The 12,236-nt window shown below is 34.6% G+C and overlaps 1 protein-coding gene across 4 annotated transcripts in view; it reads right to left on the bottom strand.

The window, feature by feature from the left end:
- Window positions 1–1,040: 1,040 nt before the first annotated feature.
- The window catches only part of LOC145277690 (intraflagellar transport protein 52 homolog), a 115,080-nt gene continuing 103,884 nt past the window's right edge, over window positions 1,041–12,236 (bottom strand). For all 4 annotated transcript variants that reach the window (XM_080129376.1, XM_080129378.1, XM_080129377.1 and 1 more), the window contains exon 2: window positions 1,041–5,795. In XM_080129376.1, coding sequence (XP_079985502.1) covers window positions 4,458–5,777 — 1,320 coding nt within the window. In that variant the 5' untranslated portion in view covers window positions 5,778–5,795 and the 3' untranslated portion in view covers window positions 1,041–4,457. The remainder of the gene's footprint in view (window positions 5,796–12,236) is intronic.

Here is a 12,236-nt window from a genome sequence, read left to right as displayed (position 1 = left end):
AAATAAAGAAACAATAAGAAAATAACTTTATTCCTCCTTCTTCCATCAACATGACTTCTCGTTATGGCGGTAACGCTACTCACGTCTCTAATGTGATCATCTTCTCTAACACCTGTCCTTTTACGCGTCTCTCTCTCTCTCTCTCCTCTTTATAGTCTTTTTCGTTTTTCCTTACCATAGCATCATTTTGCAGATGGCTTGATATTTGCATAATAACCGCTATACGCACGTCAACACTGTTACATAAGTTGCAAGTATTGATGTCAAAACATTATCGATTAATCCACCGAGGATTACCATCTCACCAAGATATCTGTTTATTTGAGTAAATACATTTCGTTTAGCATATTTTGACATAACGTAAATGTGTCATAACATTGCTTTTTTTTTCTTTCTTTTTTTTAACGGCTGCTTCGAGGAAGGTGGGCTCTCTCTACCGTGCTAGAAAGTTACTTACACCTGAAAGTATCCTGTATCTCTACAAGGCCACCATTCGCCCATGTATGGAGTATTGTTGTCACATTTAGGCTGGTGCATCTGCTACTAGTCTCTCACTCCTTGACAGGGTTCAAAAGAGTTGCCAACCTGATAGGTCCTGAACTGTCATCTAAGCTTCAACCTCTGTCCCATCTACAGAATGTTGCAATCCTCTGCCTGTTCTACAAGTATTTTAATGGCGGATGATCTGACAAACTACAAGCCCTTGAACCCCCTTGACGTGAATATCCCCGACAAACCTGACAAGCAGCAAAATCCCACCCCTATACAGTAGAGATCCCTAGATGTAAGAAAGTTTCTACTCTAATAATTTCTTCCCCAGAACTGCTAGACTTTGGAATTCTCTTCCGGGTTCCTGCTTCCCCAACTGTACTGACATGCAGAAGTTCAAGTGTAATGTGAACAGATATCTTGCTGCTCAACTCCCTACATAGTATCCCTGCAACTTATGTCCTCAATAGTAGCTTCCTACATCAAAGTGGCACTGTGCCTTGTTTGGGGTGAAAATGACATTTTAAAAAAGTTAAAAGAAAAGTAAAACATAAGCAGGAGTTTTATTTTATTTTGTTTAAAACTTGAAAAATCACAGGAATAAAAAGAAAATTAGAATAGAAGAATGTTAATAAGAATAGAAGAATGTTAATAAGAATAGAAGAATGTTAATAAGAATAGAAGAATGTTAATAAGAATAGAATAATGTTAATAAGAATAGAAGAATGTTAATAAGAATAGAAGAATGTTAATAAGAATAGAAGAATGTTAAGGGGTTTGAAGCAGAAGTACATGGGCATCTACATTGTTTCTCAAAAATGCCGGGTATGTCACTGCAATTACACCTCGTCTCACCCAACCAATTCTGAGCACATCCTTTAATACCAACTCAAAAATTAAACATTAGAAAATGCAAAAAAAAGTATTTAAAAAAAAAGTATTATGGACTGCATGCCAAAATACAAAGTTCTTCATTCAATCCTGAGCAAGGTGGGATCTTCCTGATTGTGTTTAATATGGCAGTAATATCTATGTACAATATTTTTTCATTGAATTTCAAAAAAAGAAAGCAAAGAGAGAAAATAAGAAAGAAATAAAAAAGAAAGCAAAAAAACAAAAAGAACAGAACAAAGAAAACAAAAAGAAAAAGAAAAGGTAAAAAAGGCATAAAAAGGCAAAAAAGAAAAAAGAAAAGGCAAAAACGAAAAAGGCAAAAAAGCAAAAAAAAAAAAAACAAGAGAAAAAGAACACACAAAAAAGAAAAAAGAAAAGAAAAAGCAAAAGAAAAAACAAAACAAGTAAAAGAAAAAGCAAAAAAAGAAAAAGAAAAAAAAAAGAAAAAGTAAAAAAGAAAATGCAAAAAAAAACAAAAAACGAAAAGGAAAAAAAAAGGAAAAGAAAAAATGAAAAGCAAAAAAGAAAAAGAAAGCAAAAAAAAAGAAATGGCAAAAGAAATAGCAAAAAAAGCAAAAACAGAAAATGAAAAAAAGAAAATGAAAAAAACAGAAAATGAAAAAAAAGAAAATGAAAAAAACAGAAAATGAAAAAAAGAAAATGGGAAAAAAAGAAAATGGGAAAAAAGCAAAAAAAAGAAAGACAGGAAAAAAAGAAAGACAACAAGAAAAAGTCATCAGCAACTGACTGACCTTGATTAAATGTTGTTTTTTAAACAATTACCAGAAACGATGCATTAATTTAATCTCTAATGATCCATGCTAACAAATATTAACAATATTTCTTTCACAATAACCAGCTTAAATGAAGTTCTCCAAAAAAAAATTTCACTTAATTTTATTAAGTAGTTTTTTTTTTACAGCGAAAAATCAATTTGATATTATACCGATCAAAAGGTAGCTATGTTTCGATTTTCAAGAAAAAAAAGCTATTATTTAAGATGGGGAAGGGGGGTCAGCGCTTTAGACTGAGTTATCTCCCCATGGCATGTCCTAAAAATCCAAACATGGCTACCTTCTGTACGCACCGTCATAAAAACGTTTTTTTTTCCGCTGTAAAAAATAAAAACTACTCGATCAAATTAAGTGAAATTTTTTTCTGGAGAACTTCAGTCCAAAACGGATACATAAAATATAACCTTTTTTTTTTATATTTTCATTTTTTAATGTCTTGATTAAAGTGTACAACTACCATTTTTTTTTTTTTTTTTTTTGAAACTCCCATCTTTCCTTCTGCACTAATTTATTTCATAATGATCCCAAAAGAACGACTATAAGTTGGTAACATTGTATTGCCTCTGATAAATATGAAATGTACATTGGGTGATGTAATTTCGAAATATGTATGGTTAGAGGAGTGGAGGGGGGCATCTATCAGTAAAACTCTAGAAAGAGTTTGTGGCATTTATTTTCTAAGAATTTCTGGTTTTAATTCAAACACCAAAGTATTTTTTTTACTCTATTTGATCAAAATGAAATATACTTATCAGTGCTTGTCCACAATTCCCTCTATTTTAAGAAAAGAAAAAGTAAAGAAAAATCTGTACCCGTGACCGAAAGAAAACATCGCACACCAAAAATTATATAAATTAATCAGATAGTTTTTATTTTTAAATAAGAAAATCAGATCCGATGATAAAACTACAAGAGATAATCTTGAAGCATCATTTTGATAATAGTAAAGGAGGAAAAGAGATAACTCCAAATAATCCAAATTTGCAGGATTTAAAAAAGCTGTTCTTAACATACAGGAAGGGGAGGGGGACATTGGAAAAACTCAAGTTTGCTTAAAAATGGTTTTCTTTAGAAAAGTACTAGCCTGAGTGCCCGGCGTTGCCCGGGTTTTTGGAGGTGTGTGTTGAGCAAAAGAAAAAAAAAGTGGTAGTAGGCAGGCAGACTCGAACCCGTGCTGCAAAGGCGGAAAAGAAAGTGAAAGAAAATCTGACATCTTATCCCTACTCCACGACGCGACTAAAAGTGTAAAGCGTTCAAATTTAACGAAGTCAATCAAAAACAAAATATGGCGTTGCTTTTAAACTTCCCACAAATTAAACACAAGGTCGTTTTTAATGTGAGGCGGGAAAACCAGACCCCCCCCCCCAAATAAAAGGGGCACTTTGGCAATATCCAAATAAATAGTAATTGTCTCAGTTTGAAGGGTTTTGTCTACATTGACCAAAGACCAATTACAGAACAGATACTACCCGGGCGAAGGCCAGTCATTAGCGTTTGCGTTCAAATAGTTTTGCTTTATTTATACGAAAAAGACAAACAGTCAACACAAAGTCACAGTGGGAATTTTGTTTAACTCGATCAAAAAAAAAGATAGGGACGATGTCCGTTTGCAAATCTGAGATATTAGAATCTGGGAAGTATGTGAAAACTTCTCACAGAATCTAACCGACGCGAGAACCCGCGCCCAAAAATCTTTTTATGGACACAAACGCCCATGCCCATTTTGCCCTTTATATAAAAGTATAACTACTTAATCAACTTACATGATTTTTGGTGTATGATATTTTCTTTCCATTACAGGTACATATATCATACAGATTTTTCTTTATTTTAAACTTTTTAATATGGGCGAATTTTGGACACGGACCTATTTCTCCACATACTGAGTAATGCAGTTTTAGAATATATGTAGTTATGTAGGTCTATTTAAGCAAAAAGCCTATGATAAATTTGTGATATACTTCCTTTTCATGTATAGACTTGCAGCCGAACGTTTAGAAGAGTTTATCATAGTTTTTTTTTGGGGGGATGGACTGAGTAAAGGCAACTTTTTTGCAGAACAAAGGATATACAGCAGGGTGTAGAAAGTTCAGTGGAATCTGAAACTGTGGGATAATCAGTATGACAATGTTATATTTGATATGACTTTCATTATATATGGTTGCAGTTTGCATAAGTGATGCATCCAGCACGTAAAAAGTACATATGTCCACCTGATTTGGGGTTTTTTTGTGTTTGTTCTATGATACAATATCAGATGAAAATTATATTCTATGCAATCTACAGGTTTTCATATTCTGTTTCCTGATTAAGTTTCTTAAATTCAACCACTCGGAGAAAGATATATTCGAGTATATGTTTAGCATCTCTTGTGTCCGAGGGCAGCTTACTGGTTACTCCAAGGATATCTCCGCATTCTCGGACATAGTATTCCAGGTCGGAGTCGGAACATTTATTAGTCAACTGTGCAAGGCGAGCCTTCTCCGACGAGAATTCATCATCAAGATCAAACAAGTCTAAGCTGGGCAGAGGAAGTTCCTTGAATAACAGAGGATACACGGCTGGCTGTAGAGGGCTAAGCGGGGTTTCAAACTGCGGGGTTATAAGAGCAACAGTGTCATGTTTGACGTGAAGTTCATTATAAGCCTGAATTGCTGTTGGCACGAGGGACGAGTCCAGCATATATAGAGAGTTATCAAACAGTGTGGTGATATCTAGGGGTATGTCCTCTGTTTCCTGAAGGCAGGTTTTGAGCTCTCGGGACATAATTTCTATCTGTGGCAGCATGTTGTAATCGGAAATATCGGGATCATCTGCATCAATCTGATTCAACTCAATATCATCAGTCGTGAGAAACTTGAACAATACTTCCAGAATTTTCATGTTCTCCTCTTTTTCAACATAACCATCAGTAAACATCTGGACAGAACCCACGACAGCGAGTTTACCTTGCTGGGATGACTTGCTTTCAAAGCTAAAAGCACACACGGGACGGTTAAGCGGAAATGAGACACTCCCAGAAGAAAGGATTGACACGGCAGGTCGGATCACATTCAGCGTCGCACCAAATGGATACAGAAATGAAAGAGCCTGAGCGTTGTTCACATTGTCACCTTCACCGGATCCGCCAACCATGAGCTTCCCCGCAGCAAGACTTATAGCACGGTTCAGAACTCCATTCTGCACGAGGACTTCTTTCGGGTGGTAATATTTATGATATGATGTCCGCACCACCGAGTCGCCATTTACCATGATTCCAAATTCTTCAAGAAGAAAATTCAGATTGTTTTGCAGACGTTCCTCTCCACCTTCTTGAAGCAATATAAGAACGCTGCCGCCACTGGCAATGTAGCTTTTGATGACATTGAATTCTTCCTGAGTGAATTTCTCGCGAGGTGCTGCGAGGACAAAGATGCAGGCTTCAGACAACTTCTTTTCACTGATTTCTTCTTTGTTACTCTGGAATCGCCATTGGGATCGTAGCTTCCGGCTCAGCACCTTGAATCCACGGTTGAGAGTAAACTGTTCGTTTTTGCTGGTATCGAAGAGAACCAAGTTTCGGCATGGGTTTCCTCCCATTCCTTCAGTGATTGGCGTCATATTTGTGTGGATGTTTAACTTTAGAAAAAAAGAAAAGAAAGGAAAATAAATCAGTACAAACCAAAGTATAAAAATCAATATGACACGTGTTTTTCATTTGCTATAAAATCAACAAATAAAAAATTAAATTATTAACTGCATAAGATGTACAAATGCTTATTTCTATCTAGCTGATCATTATATAGATTAATTACAATAGAAAAATGTGAGCATGAAAAGTAATATGGTTAAGATTAAGCATGGAAAAGAAAAGGACAAGATATTCTAGTAAAAAATATAATAAATTTATAACTTAATATATTGCAGCATTAAGAATTGATTATATAATGTTAAATTGAATCTTAAAAAATTCTAAATGCTGCAATATTTTAAGTTATAAATTTATTATATTTTTTACTAGAATATCTTATCCTTTTTTTCCAATTTTAACAACTAGTCCTTTTACTTTTCCATGTTTAAGCTTAACCATATTACTTTTCATGCTCACATTTTTCTATTGTAATATATCATATTTTACTGTATAAAGTATCTATCTATTTTACTTTCTCTCTCTATCTTTCACTTTCTTTTGCTCTTGTTTCTGTCTCTGTCCCCCTATCTTTCCTCCTCCTCTCTCTTCTTTACAATCGAATGTAATAAAAATGGAATTAACAAAAAGACAGATCATTATAAACAAAATAGTATATTTTCAACAATCAATAATATTATTCAACCAGTAACTATAGAAAAAAAAGAGAGAATGTGGCAGAAACTAAGAATAACAAGATATACCTAGGTAAAAAGAACTACTTTTTTATTTTGTCTTTGTTTATATAAACTGGCTATGTAAAGTCATTTTTTCAATTTAAACAATTTAACCGAAGCTCACTGGATGATTTAACGGATTGCATTTTCTCATATATATATATATATATATATATATATATATATATATATATATGCGTGAAAAGTAATATGGTTAAACTTAAACATAGAAAAGTAAAAGAGCTAGCTGTTAAAACTGGAAAAGAAAAGGACAAGATATTCTAGTAAAAAATATAATAAATTTATAACTTAAAATATTGCAGCATTAAGAATTGATTATATAATGTTAAATGGAATCTTAAAAAACATTCTTAATGCTTCAATATTTTAAGTTATAAATTTATTATATTTTTTACTAGAACATTTTGTCCTTTTCTTTTCCATGCTTAATCTTAACCAAATTACTTTTCATGCTAACATTTTTCTATTGTAATCCATGGTTTTTCCAGGCTTCCAGAAAATTCACTTGTTTTTTTTGTTTAATTTCAGTCTTAATTTTTGTGCCCCCATAAACATAACATACACATATGTAAAACAATGTACGGCACTCGTCTGCTTTCATTCTGTTTCACTTGTTACGTCTCTTTTCATGACAGCGGTGAATTAGTAGCAACACTAGTCATTGAAGCGACGTAGTTGCTATGGAAACCAGTCATAAAAAACGTTGCTCACCTCCTTACAAATTTTTCCGATTTTGAACATCAGTAAATTCACTATAACTTTTGTTTTACTGAAAGAAAATTGAAAATTTTTTTTTCATAATATGGTTGAGAAGGTGATCTATAGACTGTAATAATTGTTTGAAATTTGGTCGAAAAATGAGTGAGTGGTAAAGCTTTAAAGCAGTTCTGAATGACTAAAACTGTCACTTAACCATGTTTATATATATATTATTCCTTATTGGAATTTTTTTTTTTTTTTTTTTTTTTTTTTTTTTTTGGATGAGCATTGTATGTTAATTTTATTTTATTTCGGACTACTAGTCTCATCTTATCTTTTTTATTTGGTGCACAACGTTTCGGCCAACTTCCTCTGGCCTTCGTCAGGTGGTAACCGCGACGGATAGGAACTTCGAATCTCCTAACTACATTCTCAGCCATCACTGCCATCCGTAGTTGTTGTCGTCTCACCACATTTTTGACCAATTACCTCTGGCACGCTTTGGGTGGGATTGAAACCGCTATCTTCAGACAATGTTTATCTGGAACCGTAGAGATTCAACGTCTCTATCAACTGCGCCACGGGCCCCGAAGCCCATTATCTGAAGATAGCGGTTTCAATCCCACCCAAAGCGTGCCAGAGGTAATTGGTCAAAAATGTGGTGAGACGACAACAACTACGGATGGCAGTGATGGCTGAGAATGTAGTTAGGAGATTCGAAGTTCCTATCCGTCGCGGTTACCACCTGACGAAGGCCAGAGGAAGTTGGCCGAAACGTTGTGCACCAAATAAAAAAGATAAGATGAGACTAGTAGTCCGAAATAAAATAAAATTAATACTACCATGTTTGAATGATATATAAAAGTTACTCTGTGTGTGTGTGTGTGTGTGTTTGAGTTCCTACCTCATGGGTTGGAAACAGCTGAGCCTCTCTTTTGCAAATTTCACACAAAGCTAATTTATATGCCTGGCAGTGTTCTTAGATATGTTTTGTATAGAAATTCACCTAAGTATTGAAAATCAAAAAAATCCGATCTGAAAAATAGCCTTTTTCTCTTATAGATAAAAAGGAATAATGTTTACAAGGGAATATTTTTATGTTACACCGGCAAAGGGAGATAATAAAATTGCAGCAAATCATTTATTCTTAAAAAAAAAACAGATTCATTATAATCTGAAAATATAGCTTAGTGGTAGATCATTCGATTACAGATCGAGTGATCCAGTGTTCAAGCCCGGGTGTACACTCACCATTTTAATTGTTTCTTATTAATGAGTTCAATTTACGATAAAAGAAGGGGTAACATTTAACATTGCCAGAAATCATTTCTTCGTTTGCATATTTTAAAACTAAATATTATTCAGAAGTAACTTTTTTAGGGCATTCATTGTCAAGCCCAAATATCAGCTGACGTACTTATTTGTTTACGTGTTGTGTAAACAAACACAGACGGAATTTAATGGACAACATTATCCTTATCAATTTTTACATTTTTTTTTTTTTGCAAATTAATCCACTGAGAAAATAATTCCTCATCTACATATATAAAAGGCAAACGCATTTTTTGTATGTCTCGAAAAGGCTTTTTTTGTCGACGGTCCCGGGGGGGGGGTACTAACGCTTAGAACTGTTTATATACCCACTAGATAATAAGATCTACGATTTGGGAACGCGTGCCGCGTCTAGATTTATTTACATCGACTTTTATAAAAATCGCGCTATTTCACTGTTTGTCTTACTTTTTAGTATAAATAAAGTGAACCTAAATTCAAACGGTGTGTTCTCGGCTATCGCGCCAGAACGTCCAGAAAGCAATCAGCTTTTGATCAATGCGGTGGAAACCTTATATCAGACAATTGCTTTCATATGGACACCCCTATTTTTTATGGGGAGCTGGTTTTCAACCCAATATCTCGGGGAAACTAAACCAAAACAAACTTGACTGCAGGATTGATATTTGACCTAATTCACTTTTTAGTTAATTCATAACGTTTTTTTTTGGGGGGGGGTTCCACTTTTGCCTCAAGTATTTGAGTTCGAACCTCCCCTCCCTCAAACTTTTTTTGGTTTTTCAAACACCCGGGCACCGCCGGACCATTTGTTTTTTTTGTTTTTTTTTTTGTTTAGAAGTTTTAACATTGTTTGTTTTTATATTTGGTAAATTTTTAGATTAGGTCCACCTCCACAATTTTCTTGTAAATAACGACTCTTCTAGGTTTTCGACTATGCTGAATACGGAAATCACATTGAAATTTTGCAGAAAATAGTAGTTATCGAGATATAAAAAGTTGTATTATGCATTGTATTCTTTAGTGGCCGTCTGTATTGCGCACACCATAATCAAATCTACGCGTGTAACAGAGATGGTCGCCAAAGAATACAATGCATAAAACAACTTTTTATATCTCGATAACTAATTATTTCTGCAAAATTTCAATGCGATTTCCGTATTCAGCATAGTCGAAAAACCTATAAAAGTCGTCATTTAAAAGAAAATTGTGGAGGTGGACCTATTCTAAAAGAAATACCTAATATTTAAACAGGGTTATAACTTCGCTTTGTAATCATTTTACCTTCCCCCCCCCACCCCACATGCCTCTAAAAATCCGAGCAACGTCGGTTAGCCCCGCTAGTCTATATATATAAAACGCAAATGCGGCGTTGCATCTAGATTTATTACGTCGATTTTTACAAAATTATTGCTATTTCAGCCCGTCTTGTGTTCGTTCAGCTTTTTTGTATAAAACCGAAACTAATTCAAAGCTAAGAATTTTTTCCGGCAATCGCACCGGGGGAACGTCCAGAAGCAATCAGCTTTGATCAATGTGGGGCCAAACTCCTTATATCAGACAATTGCTATTCAATTTGGGCAATCCCCTTTTTATGGGGAGCTGGTTTCCCCCTCCCCAAATCTTGGGGAAATAACCAGCCAAAGTTTGGTAAACAAACCCAAAAGCTGCCCTGCAGTAAAACTTAACTCCGCTACTTCTATTCGACCTCATTAATGATGTCGAATAGAAGTAGCAGAGTTAACTTTTATTGCGGGCACGTGTCAATTCTGTTTTTAATACTTAAATAAATTCAAACCTGTTTCAGTTGCTCTTTGTTGGCCGAGCGGGTAACGTGTCAGGTTTTTTGCACACTTTATTTTCCACCTTCGCCTCAAGGCTTCGGGTTCGATCCTTACTACTTACCAAAACTGTTTTTTTTTTAAGCCCGCCCCCCTCCCCCAACACAAACACCTGGGAAACGATTTTTTTAAAGAAGTTTTAACATTGTTTTTTTTTTTATATATATATAATATCTAAACAGGGTTGGTACTTCGTTTATTCTTTTGTTTTGTTCTGTAGTGAAGCGAATTGGTTGAAGGTTCGAAGTCGAACGCTTGGTAAAAGGGAAATCTGGATCTGGTCGCCTTAGAGCATTCACTTTGAAGAACGACCACAGGCTTAAATTAACTGCTTTGAAGGATTGAAAGAAAACTTATGTTAACCATAGCAAAGAATTCAAAATGGGCTGGAAATTCTCTTTCTAGATATACAATATCTAGACGAATGAAAGAAATGTGATTTTCCTCTAAAAGGTGTGCAAAGAAGCCATTTTATCTAAGAAGAACATCAGTGATAGAAAGAGAGTTTTCTCGTGTTTCTCACAACACCAAAACCAGCCTGATCACCACCATCTCCCGGGCTCATGCTGGCGCTTGTGGCAAAAGGCAAGCTCCCAGTTCTGGACCCATATCAAGGCAGTGATCGAGGCTGACGGTAGCTACATTGAATAGACGTCAGCTCTATTACATAATCAAATTACGTGAATTGATTTTTTAAATAAAAGTTTCAAAATAAATCTGTAGTGTTTTCTTCAGGGTGACAAATTTATCATTCCATCCTGTATATATATACTAGCAGTTCAGCCCGGCTTTGCTCGGTCCCTATGTTCATAACTTGCCCTACGTGTGAATACACTTTATGTAAGATTTCAAATGTTTAGTTCAAAAATTGTCTGAGTAATTCCGTAGAGACTGCAGAGGTCAATTTTTTATAACTTGGACCCAAATTTTGACCCCTTAACATTATTTTGGTCTCAAATCAAAATAAAAAGTTTTACCCGTGTCCAAGTTACCCACATCTAAGATTTCAAGTGTTGTGACCCAAAATTGGTGGAGAAATTTGGTAGAATCTGCAAAGGTCAACTTTAATCTTTTGGTAGCAAAATTTTCGCCCCGAAACTGATTAAAATGCTTGCCGCATGTCTGACTACCAGTTATGTATAAATTTAACATGTTTAGACCCAAAATTGGCTGAGTAGTTTGCTAGACACTGCAAAGGTAAAATCTTTTGAACTTTGACACCTTGGCAGCTCAAATTTTCGATCCAAACGGATTAAAAAGCTTGCCCTATGTCTGAATACTCTTTATGTAAAATTTCAAAGTTTTAGACAAGAAATTGGCTGATTAATTTGGTAGAGACCGCAGAGATCAATTTCTTTTAAAACTTTGACCCCAATTTTGACCCTTTAACATTCATTTTTTGGAGCTCAAATCAAATTAAAATGTTTGATCCCTGTCCAAGTAATCTTCATTTAAAATTTCAAGTGTTTAGGCCCAAAACTGGCGGAGGAGTTTGGTAGAGTTTTCAAAGGTCAAATCGTTGAACTTTAGCCCCTTAACAGCCAAATGTCTGGACGAAAACTGATTAAGAAGATTTTCCCAAATCTCAATACCCTTATGTCAAATCTCGAGTCTCTAGACTGAAAAGAGTTATTTGATGGGGAAATGTACACAAACACAGACATTTTCACTTATATATATATATATATATATATATATATATATACACACACTAGCAAAATCCATATATCTGCATTGCACCTGCAATTTGAGATAGCACATAATGAAAAAGGAGATGTTTTTGGATTACACTAACAACTTTCTACCTTTAACACATTTCTGACACAAGACAAAATTTTTTGTGGTAAGGATTAATTTATCAATG

The sequence above is a fragment of the Euprymna scolopes genome, chromosome 6, assembly GCF_053919585.1.
Source record: "Euprymna scolopes isolate OS-2025 chromosome 6, ASM5391958v1, whole genome shotgun sequence".
NCBI lineage: Eukaryota > Metazoa > Mollusca > Cephalopoda > Sepiida > Sepiolidae > Euprymna > Euprymna scolopes.
Note: the sequence above shows the minus strand (reverse complement) of the source record. Positions and strands in the feature narration are given on the sequence as shown.